This window comes from Lithobates pipiens, unplaced genomic scaffold (assembly GCF_037356315.1).
Source record: "Lithobates pipiens isolate NorthernLeopardFrog02 unplaced genomic scaffold, aLitPip1_a1.2 Scaffold_19, whole genome shotgun sequence".
Lineage (NCBI taxonomy): Eukaryota > Metazoa > Chordata > Amphibia > Anura > Ranidae > Lithobates > Lithobates pipiens.
The window spans coordinates 31,327,032-31,343,256 of NW_027507764.1; the positions used below are offsets into that span (position 1 = coordinate 31,327,032).

The 16,225-nt window shown below is 45.8% G+C and overlaps 1 protein-coding gene across 3 annotated transcripts in view; it reads right to left on the reverse strand.

Annotated features, from left to right (window-relative positions):
- Nucleotides 1-15,988, reverse strand: part of LOC143995870 (uncharacterized) — a 207,934-nt gene extending 191,946 nt beyond the window's left edge. For all 3 annotated transcript variants that reach the window (XM_077490596.1, XM_077490595.1, XM_077490594.1), the window contains exons 1-2: nucleotides 15,879-15,988; nucleotides 14,050-14,197 (exon numbers count right to left, since the gene is read on the reverse strand). In XM_077490596.1, coding sequence (XP_077346722.1) covers nucleotides 14,050-14,137 — 88 coding nt within the window. In that variant the 5' untranslated portion in view covers nucleotides 14,138-14,197; nucleotides 15,879-15,988. The remainder of the gene's footprint in view (nucleotides 1-14,049; nucleotides 14,198-15,878) is intronic.
- Between the last annotated feature and the right edge of the window lie 237 nt (nucleotides 15,989-16,225).

The following is a 16,225-nucleotide window of genomic DNA, read 5'->3' on the forward strand; positions in this document are numbered from 1 at the left end:
TCCTGTGTAAATGACACTGGCACTGAAGTGGTTAACCACTAGGTGGCAGTGTAGGGGTTAAGTGTGTCCTAGGTGCACGTTTCTAACTGTGGGGGGGGGGGGGGGCGGCTGTGTGTGACATGTCACTGATCTCTGCTCCGATCACAGGGAGCAGAGATCAGTGACACTGTCACTAGGCAGAACAGGGAGATGTTTGTTTACATCGGCACCTCCCCGTTCTTCCTCCCCGTGAAATGATCGCGAGTATCCCATCGGCGATCGAGTCCGCGGGACCCGCGAGACCCCGACTCACGGAGCCTGCCAGTGGCGCGCACACAGGCCGCCTCTTAAAGGGTCACGTACAGGTACGTTAGTTTGCCCGTACGAGCCCTTCTGCCGCAGTATGAGGCGGTCGACAAGCGGTTAATGCATAGAATGCACCTTCTGCCTTTACAATCCCTTTACGTCAATGTTAAATAAAAGTTTTATTGGTTGTCCATGTGCACTAAATCCATGTCATTTGTCTAAAGGGCCAGGTGGGGGCGCTGCCATCCTTGATGGACACTATGGGGGTTATTTACGAAAGGCAAATCTACTTTGCACTGCTAGTGCACTTGAAAGTGCAGTCGCTCTAAATCCAAGAGGTAAATCTGAAATGAGGGGAAGCTCTGCTGATTTTATCATTCAATCATGTGCAAGCTAAAATGCAAATTTTTTATTATCTATGCCTGTCCCTTTAGGATCTGCAGCAACTTTACTTCCAAGTAGGGATGAGCCGAACACCCCCCTGTTCGGTTCGCATCAGAACTTTCGAACGGACCGCAAATTCGTACGAACTTTAGAACCCCATTGAAGTCTATGGGACTTGAAAGTTCAAAATAAAAAGTGATAATTTTAATGGCTAATATGCAAGATACTGTCCTAAAAGGGGTTTGGGGACCTGGCTCCTGCCCCAGGGGACATGAATCAATACCTAAGATGTTTTTAAAAATGGCCGTTTTGGCGGGAGCACTGATTTTAATGACGATTAAAGTGAAAAAAAAAGTGAAATATTCCTTTAAATATGGTGCCTGGGGGGTGTCTGTAGTATGCCTGTGAAGTGCCACATGTTTCCCGTGTTTAGAACAGTCCCTGCACACCTGGAGGGGTGAGGTCATGCGGCGTACGTGAGAGGGGAGGGGCCTAACTGCGGCTTCCACGCGAGCGGATGGAGGAGGACCTGCCTTGCCGTCCGGAGCTGAGCGCAGTGAGAGAGCGCGGCGCTCCGTAACGATGCCCGTTCTTATCCCATCGCCCGCACTCGAACGTCCGCTCACTCGAGCCTGAGAGCTCCCTCAGCGGGACTCGGAGGAACATCGCCGGCAGACGACACGGAGGATCTCGCCGGAGCGGACGGAGCCCCTGGTTCTCCCCCCCCCCCATATTCACCCACCAGACGCCTCAGCGCTGTGACATCCTTGTGAGCTGAAGAGCCTATTAGCACAGAAGTCTACAATCAGGTCAGACCCAACCATCTCATTTATTCGGATTGTTATACAATGATCGGTTAATGACCAGCTAAATACATTGTAGCAGCAATTCAGGAGTTAAACAGGAGTGCCTGCACTAATAGGAAGCCTGTAGACTTATGTTACAAGAAGTGGTAATGTGCATCTTTAAAACACGTGTCCTGGAGTAAACTTGCTGGAGGTGGCTGACGGACTTGAAAACTATGCAGAGCTCTGACAATTTTTATATGCTAACTAAGCCATGAAAAGTACAGCCTTGAACTCTGATACATTTTTGATGTGTGCGTTTGTTTGTTTTTTCCCCTCCCCCTCTTTTTTGGTTTGCGTCCTCCGTTTGGCCTGAATTAAATCAATGATAGCCCAGTTTAAGGGTTACCTCTGTATTTAAGGCCGGAATAGCTCAGACTTTATGCCTCTGTATTGATTGAGAGGAGAAGCTGGGGACGACAAAGACTGAGTGCCGCATTAGGATTCCCTTATCACAGGAGGGATCGGAGGTTTCAAATATAGTGCCAACTAATCCCTCTGTACTAGAAGACTACTCCTTTAGTCCCTTGAACATATCTTTGCTGGGGGAACATACTAATGGAAAAGGGGGTTCTCCTTTTGTTTTTTTCTTTCATATCTTTGGCCCTTACTGGTTAAGCCTTGGACATATAAGGGAGATACTCGGGGTTACGGAGAAGACCAGGTGATCTCTCCCTTTGCAAACTGTGATCAGAGCGCGCCATTGGTGGATCAGTAGTGAAGAGATTGTTATCTCCTAAATAGGTCATCAGCGAGCTCAAAGGAAAGGAGTATCCTATTTTTGTTTTGCCCCCTGGTACTCTCCATGTAATCTCAAAGTTTACTTCCCAGTTTCAACTTAACGAAAGGGAATCCTGGGGAAAAGAAGGACGAAGAGGGACAACATGAGGGGAAGAAACCCAAAAGCTAATGACCCCAAAGCCCCTAAAGAGAGCCTAAATACAAGCTCGATCCAGAAGTACCTTGAAGAAACAAGCCAAAGAAGTCCCGGCATGGAAAAAAAACAGCTGGGCAAGCGAGAGAGGAGGAAGGAGGCAGGAAATTCAACCGGGATACAGGGTGACTCTTCCAGTGAGGAGATAGAGCCAGATTTGGAGGGTAAAAATAAGGCGCAGACGGCTACCTCTCAAATACCTACAAAAGGTGAAATACAAGAAATGTTTATGAAACTGGAAAATACCATTAAGGCCGAGATTTCAACCGTAAGGGGCGGATATGGGTCACCTGTTAAGGAGGTTAGAAGAAACAGAGGAATTAATGGGTAAACAGGCCCAGGAAATACAGGAGTTAAAAGCGCAGACTAAAAAGATGCAAGAGGCTCACAGGGACATCTTATACAGATTGGAGGAACAGGAGAACCAGAGCAGACGTCAGAACCTGAGGATTAGAGCCCTACCTGAACAACAAGGAGAAGACCTTGGAGCAAAAATGGGGAAGATATTTAACCCTATACTAGGAAGAGAGGAAGGCAAAGAATTAAAGATAGACCGTGTCCACAGAGTGAGGAAACCTCCAGGACTAAGAGTAGAGGTACCTAGAGACGTGATTATAAAATTTCACCTTTATGAGGATAAAGCCAAGATTTGGAGCAAATTAAGAGGACTGCCCTCTTTACAATATGAAGGGACAACTCTACAAGTCTTTGCAGACCTTTCTGCTAGGACCCTGGCTCGGAGAAGACAACTTAAACCTCTACTGGAACAATTGAGAAGTGCAAATATAAGATACTCATGGGGGTTTCCGACAGCTCTGTTAGTTCAGAGAGAGGGAAGGACTATCAAGTTAAAGTTCCTTGACGAACTTGAGGTCTTTTGTAACAATCTGGGAATCTTACCTCCCAAGATCCCCCGAGACTCTGGTGTAATTTAATGACAATAGTCGTGGGTTAATAAGGAGGGGAGGAGGAGGATGTTAATTTTTCTTGCTCTGGTTCTTTGGTCCTTTGGTTGTTTTTTTTTCTTTTGGTTTTTTTTCTGGTTGGGGGTGGGGGGGGGGAGAGCTTGGGGGGGGGGGGCGGGGGTGGGTTGGATAGGAAGAAGGACGGGATGGGCTGACCCGGGCTCCACCACTCCTTGTCTGGAGAGGGTGTCCCTTTTTCCCTAGGGGTTGGGGGATAAGGGGTGCAGAAGTGGAAGACCGCAGTTGGAGTCACACCCTAGAAGGTATTGCTTGTATTGGGGAGCTGTGCCCCCCAATGTCAAGTATAGGCCAGGATTGGGCAAGTGGTTGGGGAGGGGGGTGGGCGGAGGGATGGGGGGGGAGGGGGGTGGGGTGGGTGGAGAAATGCCTTGCAGACGAGGGGACCGAAAGAAATGTGGAAATCTCGGGTAGATTAAAAAGGTGTAGATTAAACAGGTCATCAGTCTGTCTTGGATGACCGAGGTAAAATTTATGTCGTACAATGTGAAAGGATTAAATTCTCTTAACAAAAGGCACAAACTTTTAAAGGAACTTCAGCATTACGGAGCAGAAGTAGTATTTTTGCAGGAGACACACTTATCCCAGGATACGAATATTAAGTTATTTTCAGATAGCTTTCCGACTTGGTTTTATGGGGATTCCCCAATAAGGAGGGCTAAGGGAGTGGCAATCGGATTTGAGAAACATACAAGATTCATTCTGCTCGATCGGCTGACTGACCCTGAGGGCCGATATTTGTTCCTCAAGGGAGAACTAGGAAAGAGGATATTTACTCTTGCAAATGTATACTGTCCAAATAAAAATCCCTTAGGATACATGAAACAGATTTTACGGAGATTAGCAGATTTTAAATCTGGTGATGTAATCCTAGCAGGGGATTTTAATTTCTGTATGGAACCAGTCATGGATAGTACGTCCCGTGCAAGAGGGAGGAATGAGAGGATTTTGAAAAAAATTAAACATCGCCTGAAACAACATCAAATGATGGATGTATGGCGGATTCAACATGAAAAAATGAAAGACTATACTTTCTATTCCCCTGTGCACGGGACACATTCCAGGCTGGATTACATACTGGTGGACCACAGGTTGTTGGAGGATGTCGTTGAGACAAGGATAGGAATAGTTTCTTTGTCGGACCATTCTCCAGTGTTAATGAAGATGAGGGTACCTGGATTATATAGACAACCTTTTACTTGGCGATTAAATGAAAATCTCCTACAGGACAAAGAAACCTTAGAGATAATTCGGAAAGAATTAGAATTCTACTTCTTGACGAATGATACAGGGGAAATTTCGGGTGCCTCCCTATGGGAAGGACATAAAGCATACATCAGGGGTATCCTCATTTCCATAGGCGCAAATAAAAAAAAAGTTAAAATACAGAAAAGGGAGAACTTGATAAAAGAAGTTCATAAATTAGAACAAGAGCATAAAAAACAAAAGGTCCAACAGCAGGAACTCTTTCACCTATTGCTCAACAAGAGAGAGGAACTTAAGGATCTCATGGAACTGGAAGCAAGGAGGGCACAGGAGGGGCGAGTCAGAGAGAGACACTATGGGAAAGATAAAACCGGTAAATATCTAGCGAGACAGTTAAAAGGGAGGAGGGGGATTAACTTTATTGATAAAATACAGGATAAGAGCGGGAAGATGGTCCATTCTTCAAAGGAAATTGCAGAGGTATTCAGGCAATATTACAATGCCCTGTATAATGTAGGCCAAAAAGGGGGGCATGATAAAGGGGACAAGGAAATTATTAAAGAATTTTTGTATGATACCAATTTACCCCATTTACAAGAGTGTGATAGATATAATATAGATAAACCTATTACAGAGGAGGAAATCTATCAAGCGTTAAAGGACACGGCATCGGGCAAAAGCCCGGATCCCGACGGGTACACGATTATTTACTACAAAAAATTTAAGGAGTTCTTAGTCCCCAGAATATGCAAATATATGAACGGATTAGGCATAAAATATGAAATGAAGGCCGAGGCCTTGCGGGCCTCGATCACGGTAATACCGAAGGAGGGAAAGGATCACTTACTTTGTTCTAGTTATAGGCCAATAGCATTATTGAACGCGGATACAAAATTATTTGCCAAAATACTGGCGTCCAGGCTGAAGAATAAGATGTGCGAATTAGTGCACCCTGATCAGGTCGGATTTATACCCGAGAGAGAAGGCAGGGATAATGGTGTGAGGGCATTACTCCTCCTTCAGGCCCTAAAAAACAGTGGGTCCCCAGGTCTATTCCTGTCTATAGATGCTGAGAAAGCATTTGACAGGGTAGACTGGGGACTCATGATAGAAACGCTGGAAGTCATGGGTATAGGCCCGAGAATGATCCAATGGATCCAGGTACTCTATAACCATCCGCAGGCCTCGGTAAAAATTAATGGAGAATCCTCCTCTCAATTTCAAATGGGAAACGGTACTAGACAGGGGTGCCCACTGTCCCCACTTCTCTTTGCCTTATCTTTGGAGCCGTTATTGAATTTTATCCGAAAAAAACAGGATATAAGGGGGATCGGGTTGGGAAGGGACGAACACAAATTAGCCGCTTACGCGGACGATGTGCTTTTTTTCATTACCAATCCTAGGATTACGATCCCGAACTTGCTGAGGGCGTTGGAAAAATTCGGCAAAATATCGAATTTGAAAATATACCTCGGCAAGTCCGAAGTTATGAATGTCAATATTAGTAACCAGGAAGAAGAGAAACTCCGGGCAGAATTCCGTTTCCCTGGCGCAAGGAGATTAGATATTTGGGAGTTTTTCTCTCGGATACCATAAGGAAAATATTTACGAATAATTACATCCCCTTACTCGATGAAATAAAAAGAGAAATAAAAAAAATCTCAACATGTCCCCTCTCCTGGTTAGGACGTATCAATGCAGTTAAAATGATACTGGTCCCGAAGATCATATATAAGTTTCAAATGTTGCCCATTCCGCTCTCTCAGGCCTATTTTAGATTAATGAAAAATATAATTTCGAAGTACATATGGCAACATAAAAAGCCAAGAATTGCCTGTGTTAAGCAGGGGGAAAAGACAAGGGGGATTGGCAGTCCCGGACTTAAAAAGATATTACAATGCAGTGGTTTTGTCACGCGTAGTGGAATGGGCGAAAGAGGTAAACGAAAAGAGATGGGTGAGTGTAGAGAATGCAATGAGTCAAGCACTTTTAGGACGCACAATATGGAATCCTCCTCAGTTCAGGTCCATCGGACCAAAAGCACATGAGATAACACGTTTAGCACTAAAGATTTGGGATCGTACACATTCACAAAATAAATGGGGATATAATTCACCCTTGATTTTTCTTAAAGAAAATGATTATTTCACACCTGGCAAACAGGAGGTGGGGGGTAACTGGATAATGAAAGAAAACGCACAATTAAAAGATATACTAGTTAATGGTAAAATAGCCCCATTTCAAGTACTGTGTGCGGACACAGAACTTATGAAGATGGATGTATGGCGGTTCCTCCAGCTAAGTCATTTAATCTCAAACTTACCTCAGCCAATCCGTAGTGAAGAGGAATTGAGACCTCTGGAGCGGCTATGCCTGAGAGAAAAATAAAAAAAAAACATAACCCTTTTATATAAGATTCTCTCAGAGGGAGATGAGCTGGAGGACCCGCCATACATCCAAAAGTGGGAAAAAGAGTTGGGGTCACAATGTAGCACACAAATCCGCAATAAGATATTTAAATTAATTCACTCGGGGGTAGTAGACAATAAGCTGATAGAAACAAACTACAAGTGCTTAGCAAGGTGGTACGCGACACCCGATAAAATGGCCAAATATGCAGTAGAGCAATCTGCGGATTGTTGGCGTGGGTGTAAAAAAATTGGGACCATGGCCCACATGTGGTGGGACTGCCCCATTATTAAAAATTATTGGAGAAAAATCCTAGAGATAATAAAAGTAGTAACTAAAAAGGAAATTAGAGAAGATCCGTGGACGGTCCTATTTCATGGGACAGACGAACCCATAAAGCAATATAAAACCTCTTTAATTCCCATACTGCTAGACACCGCCAAAAACCTAATCCCAAAAAAATGGAGAGAAAGTGTGAGCCCCAAAATATCGGAATGGATTTTCCGTATAAATGAAATACAAAAAATTGAAAATTATAATGAAGGGGACGAAGCCCTAACAGTAGATGAGGGAGGCTTAGATAAATGGGCCTCGTGGGAAGAATTTAAATTGTCTTGGAGATATTTTGAGGAAATTACACAATAAGCACAAGAAGAAATCAATACCCGGTTAGAAACAACGGTCATAAATAAGAAACCCATTTGAAACCTGCAAGGAAAGGGGGGGGAGGGTAGGGGAAGGGGGGGGAGGGTAGGGGGGGGGGTAGGGGAAAGCAGAGGGGTATTTAATATTAGGATGGTGTAGGTTTTAACCACAAAGAAATTAAGGAATGTTTGTATATATGTGTAAACAAGGTTTTTTCCTTTTTTTATTTTTTTCCTTTTTCTGGTTTGAAATTGTTATAAATACACTCTGCTGGAAGAAAAAAAAAATTTTTTTGAGATAAATAAAGAATAAAAGAAAAAAAAAAAAAAAAAAAGAACAGTCCCTGCACAAAATGACATTTAACGGAAAAAAAGTCATTTTAAACTGCTTGCGGTTTTAATGTTATATCTGGTTCCTGCAATATGGATGAAAATCATTGAGAAAAATGGCATGGGTAGCCCCCCCCCTGCCCATTACCAGCCTATTTGGGTCTTGTACGGATATTAAGGGGAACCCCATACCCATATTAAAAAAAGGAAATGCGTGTGGCCCCCAGGCCCTATATACTCAGAACAGGAGTATACAGGCGGTGCAAACAAGACAGGGACTGTGTAGGTTTGTTGTCTTAAGTTGAATCTGTTTGTAATTTTCAACTGGTACATTTTTAAAGTGTAGCTCCAGTCAAAAAATCTATTTTTAAGCTTTTTGGAAAACATAGGGAAGGGTTATCACCCCTGTATAATTTGTTTTGTCGTCCATCTTTTTTCATCTCACTTGCTGTTGTCTCCTTCCGTTTGCAAGTAGGAGATGTTTGTAAATTGGATGTTTGAAAGTAGGGGCCTGCCCTATATGCTCTGCAGAAATGGCGGAACAAGGTGTTGGTTTTGCCACAACATTGTAAGCCCTCAAAGTGACTCTTGGTGGGCGCTGGAGCACACGGCTGTGAACGATTATATCAAGAATTGTAATTACATGCCATTGTTTAACAGTGGTAGAAAAATTGGGCCTTTGGTGGTGGTGGTGCTGGTGCCACAACACTATAAGTCCTCACAGTTACTCTGGGTGGGCACAGGAAGGGGCCCTGCTGTGAAATATTATATCAAGAATTGTAATTACATGCCCCTGTTAAACAGGGGCTGAAAAATTGGGCCTTAGGCACTGGTGCTGGTGCCACGACACTGCAACCTCTCCCATATACTCTAGTTGTAGTGCAGGAATGAGCCCTGCTGCAAAGCATTGCATCAAAAATTGTAGATATAATGGTGTATACTGCGGTCAGGGCATGCAAACAAAAGCCACAATCTCCTACAACTGACTGCAAGCTCTATTACAAAAGAGCAATATAGCTAGCTATATAGGTGGATATAATGGTGTATACTGCGCTCAGGGCACGCAGACAACACCCACAAACTCCTGCAGATTGCTAACAGCTCAATTACAGAAGAGCAAGAGCGCTAAATCGGCCGATAACAAACTGTGTATACTGTGTTGAAGGTACACAGAGAACACCCACTAACTCCTACAGACGCCAACACACTACACAAGGCCGCCACGCTGGCGGCCTTATATAGTGTGGGGCATGTACTACACAGCCTGAGCTATGATTGGCCACAGGCATCCTGCCTGTGGCCAATCATGGCTCTCCTCGCTGCCGGCGCTGTGATTGGCCAAGCATGCGGGGTCACAGTGCATGCTTGGCCAATCATGAGCCAGCAATGCACTACGACGGCATAGTGCATTGTGGGCTGAGAGCGCCACACTAATTTGGTGCGAACGGCCCATAACGTTCGGTATTCGCCGAACAGCCAATGTTCGAGTCGAACGTATGTTCGACTCGAACACGAAGCTCATCCCTACTTCCAAGTGCATTTGCAGAGCAAAGTGGATTTGCCTTTAGTAAATAACCCCCATATTTGACTTTCTCCCAGGTTTGGGCCATGCTGCAGTGAGATCTGTCACCCGATGACACTGTGGGGGTTATTTACTAAAGGAAAATCCACTTTGCACTGCCAGTGCACTTGGAAGTGAAGTCGCTGTAGATCCGAGGGGGGGACATGCAAGGGAAAAAAAAAACAGCATTTTAGCTTGCACATGATTGGATGATAAAATCAGCAGAGCTTCCCCTCATATCAGATCTACCCCTTAGATTTACAGCGACTGCACTTCCAAGTGCACTTGCAGCGCAAAGTGGATTTGCCTTTTCGTAAATAACCCCCCTGTGACCAAGCACAGTAGATCACATGGCAATTGTACACAATGAATGGTTTCCATTCATACCATTCATTGCGCACTACTGTGTTGATCTCTGTGATTGGCCACAGTAAGCACATGGTACAGACAGGGCCAATCACCACCCATCTGTACCATGTGATTAGCTGTGGACAAGCTAATCCACAGTTAATCACAGAAAAAAATGGTTGCTTAGTACAGCGATTATCACTGTTCCAGCGCTCCAATGAGTCGAGGAGGGGAGTACAGAGAGCTGTGAGAACCGAGCGTTCAGCTGTGTTCTATCGCTCAGTTCTCACTGCAGAGGCGCCCGGAGACAGATGCTGCATCCGGCTAGGTAAGTATGAATTGAAAAAAAAAAACATACTTCTCTTTTTTTTTTTAAATAATGAAAAAAATAAAACCCCTTTTAAACCCCTTGCCGACCAGCCGCCACAGTTTTACTGCGGCATAATGGAAGAACTGGGCGAAATTACGTTACGTTACTTCGCTTTGCCCTGTGACCCCCCCCTCGGAGCAGATGCGAGTGCCCGGCGGGCGCGGTGACTGCCAGACTCCCGCGGTCGCACGTGACACAGCAAGAACCCGGGATCTGTGTGCAAACACGTGGATCCCGGTTCTCTGAGGGGGAGAAGAGAGTAATCATGTGCTCATACAAAGTATGAACACCGATCTCTCTCTTCCCCTAGCAAGTCCCACCCCCCCCCCCCCTACATTTAGAACACGCTAACCCCTTGATCGCCCCCCTAGTGTTTAACCCCTTCCCTGCCAGTGACATTTTTACAGTAATCAGTGCATTTTTATAGCACTGATTGCTGTATAAATGCCAGTGGTCCCAAAAATGTGTAAAAATTGTCCGCCATAATGTCGACAGTTCCGATAAAAGTCGCACATCGCCGCCATTACTAGTAAAAAAAAAAAAGAATAATAAAAATGCCATAAATCTATCCCCTATTTTGTAGACACCACAATTTTTGCGCAAACCAATCAATATACGCTTATTGCAATTTTTATTTACCAAAAATATGTAGAAGAATACGTATCGGCCTACACTGAGAAAAAATTGGCTTTTTTTTTTTTTAAAAATGGGGGTATTTATTATAGCAAAAAGTACAAAATATTGTGTTTTTTTTTCAAAATTGTCGCTCTTTTTTTGTTTATAGAGCAAAAAATAAAAACCGCAGAGGCGATCAAATAGCACCAAAAGAAAGCACTGTTGGTGGGGAAAAAGGGACGTCAATTTTGTTTGGGTGCAGCGCCGCACATCCGCGCAATTGTCAGTTAAAGCGACACAGTGCCGAATCACAAAAGATGGCCCGGTCATTAAGGGGGCAAATCCTTCCGGGGTTGAAGCGGTTAAATTACTTCATTCTCAAAAAAATTGTGCCAAAAAATGTACAATTTACAAAAAATGTGCCATGCCTCTTAATAAATACTGTGGACTATCTACTTTCCAAAAAAAAAAAAAAAAAAAGGGGGTCACTTGGAGGATATTTGTACTGTCCTGGAATTTTAGGGCCTAAAGAAATGAGATGTCAGGACATGCAGGATCGATCGATTTTCAGATATATCCCATCGTTTGTAGACGTTAGAACTTTCACACAGAATAATTGTGGGAGGGAGCCTTTCCATGACCCCTCTCCATGACCCGTGTAAGGAGAGGCTCCCTCCCAGCTCCCGAGCTCCTCCGCTTGAGGTACACCCCTCCCCAGAAAGGGGGTTCCCTCAGACCACGACAGTCTAACCCTCCATCCTCCAGTTCACCCAACCGACAACTCCTCCCCCAGCAGGCTGACCATGGGTATATGTAGGAGGCCTGCCCCCTGCCAATCCTAGTTGGGGATTGGTCAAAGCTCCTCACATGCATCCCATGTCACTCTGGCTCCAGGGCCGTTTTTAAGGCAGGGCAAAAGGGGCAGCTGCCCTGGGCCCTGTCATTGTTGTGGGGCCCAAAGCAGCTGCCTCTTACTTGCCAACTATCCTGGTTTAAATTCCCTTGTCCCTTGAGGTTTTAGTCCTGTACTGCGTCCCAATAACTCAGTGTGAATTGTTGCTACTAATGCTGCACAGGTCTGCCCTATTGTGGTGTACAGAAGACTCACATGCAGACCCTGTGTTTACATGTAAATTACCGAAATTCATATGTAAATCGTGGTGACATTCATATGTAAATTGCAGTGGCCGGCGGCATTGATATGTATATCATGTCCCACAGTAATCTCTAGCAACCAATCAACAAGCAGAAATCGTGTGCTGTACCTCTAGCAACTAATCAGTGAGCCATAATGTGTGCTGTACCTTTGGCAACCAGTCAGTGAGCGGTAATGATACACTGTAACCACTGGCAACCAATCGCAATAGGTGCCTGATCTGATTCAGTAAACTGAATTTGACTCTAGCTGCTATTTATTGTATGTCTCAGAGCAGGTGGAGAGTGAAACTGCAAGGGGGGAGGGGTGCCCCAAGAAAAGTTTTGCCCAGGGTCCTATCAATATTAAAGCGGGAGTCCGCCGCGACTCCGTGTTTTTTTTTTTTTTTTTTAAAAGCCAGCAGCTACAAATACTGCAGCTGCTGACTTTTAAAATAGTGACACTTACCTGTCCAGCGCTCCCGCGATGTCGGCACCCGAAGCCGATCTGTAGATCGTTTCTCGGGTGCTGCCGCCGCCATCTTGGGTATGGGAATCAGGAAATGGAGCCTTTCGGCTTCATTTCCCGGTTCCCTACTGCGCATGCGCGAGCCGCGCTGCGCAATAAGGACGGTCCCCGCTGCCTCTGGGATCTGTGTGTTTTCCCAGCAGGCAGCGGGGCACTTGCGGAAAGGGGCGGGCACTTGCGGAAAGGGGCGTAATCTACGCCCCTTTCCGCAGAGAGCTATCCCGGAAGTGGGTGCATTTACCTGGATTATCCAGGTAACTGCACCCCCCTCCCCCCTGAAAGGTGCCAATTGTGGTGCCGGAGGGGGGGAGGATTCCGATGAGCGGAAGGTCCATTTTAGGGTGGACCTCCGCTTTAAAGACGGCCCTGTCCGGCTCTCTGCCCTGCCCCTTTTCCAGAACATTCTCCCTGGAAACAGAGGAGGCGCCCAAGAGCTGAAGTACATATCAGCCACCTACTGCTACACTAAACCACTCCCCTGCCCCCAGATCAAAACAAACAGGCCTAGCTCACAGCATAGGAGTGACTAAATTTACCTGAGCTGGCAGCTTACACAAAAAGAAAACCTACACTAGCACCTACCTACCTAAGGTAGAGGGTGCTACACGTAATTTTTTGTGTATTTAGCAAAAAATAAAAAAACACCAAAAGAAAGCTTCATTTATGTGAAAAAAAAAGTTAAATCACTTCATTTGGGTACAGTGTAGCACAACTGCACAATTGGCATTCAAAGTGTGACAGAGCTGAGCGGTGAAAATTGGTCTGGGCAGGAAAGGGATAAAAGTGCCCGGTATTGAAGTGGTTAAAAATCTACAGTGTTCCAGTGTTCTCCATTTTGGTTTTGGTGTTCCCATTTTGATTAGGGTGTGGTGTCCGTTGAAAGCTGACTCCCGTTATATATCATCATTGCTAATCCTAACATTGTCTTCTCCCCCATGGTCCAATGGTGTAAGGTCCCAAGACAAATGCAAGGTTGCTCTGTGTTGGACTGGGGGGGATTTCGAGGGACAGTCCACCACTGGGGAGCAGAGGATCAGGTAAGTAAAAGTGTTTTTACTCTCCGCTAGACTAAACAAGCAATCAACCCTTGAAATACGGACACAACCACACAGTAAGGGAGAATTTTCAGATTTTCGGGTGTTGGGCATTAAAAAAAATGCTGGACCTCACACTGATGGCTGTCCGCATGGTAAAATACGGCATTTTACCGCACAGACTGGTGTGAACCAATCCTAAAGGTTTTTTTATAGCGTTATGACATTAACAATGTGAACAACTCCAACCTCTGACAATAAACTTATTTTGGCACATGAATGTGTGATGGAGGTATGAAGGCTCCTTCCCTGGTGAGCCCAGGATAATTCCCTGCCGTTTCTCACCATAATATTCCATAATCATCGATGACTGAAAATAATATATAAAGAATCAGGATCAGCCTGTGATAATATTAAATGTCACCTTCTTTGTCTTACCTCCCCCCTCCGGAGCGTTGGCATCAACCGGCATCAGTTGGCAGAGGAGACAGACGGTGATCACCAGATAAGACCGCAGTGTAGACATGGCAGGAGGACCCCCAGCTGCAGTCAGTGTGCTCAGTGCTCAGTCTTATCACTGCCTGTTCTGTACATCAAACATTGACAGAGGGAAGGAAAGGAAAAGTAAAGATCTGCTCTAACTTCTTACACCCAGAGACTCATAAAGTAGACGACAGAAAACAAGATAGATAGATAGCATCATCAAAACAATGTACATGAAGGTAAGCAAGCTCCGGGAGGCAGTGGAGGACAGAAAAGTCTGGCGCGCCATGGTCCATGAAGAGTCGGACATTAAACAACTGAACAACAACAAATGTAAATCAGATATACTTTGAAAATTACACAATCTTTTCTTCTATCAAAACTGCCTCTAGATTGTTTTCTTTTTCAAAATATGGCCACCATTGTCTTCTCTCGTCCTCAGAACTTCCCCTAAACAAGGATTGCCAACCATCCTTTTTTTTCACGAAGAGTTTATAAAAAACCCAGATTTCTCCCGTCCATCAAGATCTGCGGAGAGGAGAACCTGTCTGTGAATATACGATGGCTGGGAGCAACTGTCACTTCAGGATAAACGTCTGAAGCGCTCTCTCACAGTGCCCACCAGCAACATTCACCCCTGAGTGACTGGATGGATAAGATGAGCAGAGGCTGGATTGGATCCACCACTTGCCTTATTCCTGCTGTTATTGCCAAGCCTCAACCCTCCACCCTTTCTCTGTTGTTACTGCCAAGCCTTAAGCTGCACCCTCCACCATATTTCTACTGTTACTGCCCATCCTCAAGATCCACCTCCACCCTACCCCAGTTTTACCACCTAGTCTCAAGCTTCACCTCCACCACTCACCTTATCCTTGCTGTTACCACCAAGCCTCAAGCTCTAACCTCACCCTATCCCTGCCATTACTGCCCATCCCCAAGCTCCACCCTTCAACTCCCACCCTATCCGTGCTGTTACCGCCAAGACTCAAGCTCTAACCTCACCCTATCCCTGCCATTACTGCCTATCCCCAAGCTCCACCCTTCAACTCCCACCCTATCCGTGCTGTTACCGCCAAGCCTCAAGCTCTAACCTCACCCTATCCCTGCCATTACTGCCCATCCCCAAGCTCCACCCTTCAACTCCCACCCTATCCGTGCTGTTACCACCAAGCCTCAAGCGCTAACCTCACCCTATCCCTGCCATTACTGCCCATCCCCAAGCTCCACCCTTCAACTCCCACCCTATCCCTGTTGTTACCGCCAAGCCTCAAGCTCTAACCTCACCCTATCCCTGCCATTACTGCCCATCCCCAAGCTCCACCCTTCAACTCCCACCCTATCCCTGCTGTTACCACCAAGCCTCAAGCTCCACCCCACACCCTGACCATGTTGTTCCTGCCCAGCCTCAAACTCCACCCCACACCCTAACCATGCTGTTCCTGCTCAGCCTCAAGCTCCACCCCACACCCTAACCATGCTGTTCCTGCCCAGCCTCAAGCTCCACCCCACCTCTCACCCAATCCCTGCTGTTCCTGCCCAGCCCCAAGCTCCACCCCTTGGTGTGCAGTGCCTGGCTACACTGCCTACAAAAGGGGTTCCTGGTGTGGGTGGCAGATTTGAACAGAGAGGGTGAGACAGAGATCCTGTGTGTATACAGGAGATGCCGGAGCCTCAGGGGGAGACCAGACATAATAGGTGTGTGAGCCTTCTGTACAGTGAATGACTCTCTCTCTACCCCCCCCCACCCCCAACTCCTCTCCACCCTTCTCCAAGTTCTTACCAACCTGAACTTCTGAAAGGAGAATTGAAGCAAACAGGATGTGTTATAGATGATCAGAGAGGGGACACAAGCTATCCTCCCCTGCACAGCTCCCTTCAATCAGTGACAGTCTGTCTTTACTACACACAGTTTTATATTTGCAGATCAGCTGTGTATTACCCCCCCCCCCCCCCCACACACACACCTCTGTCCCTCTCTGTGCTTCTATGGGAAAAAAAAGAATAGGAAGTCCTGTGTACTGGATCCCATCCAAATCTCAGGGAATCATCTTCTACTGCAATCCTTAGCAGAGTTCCATTGAAGAAGCTTCCACCCCGGGAAGTGACCTCTGTCCTTCCCTCTACACTGAGA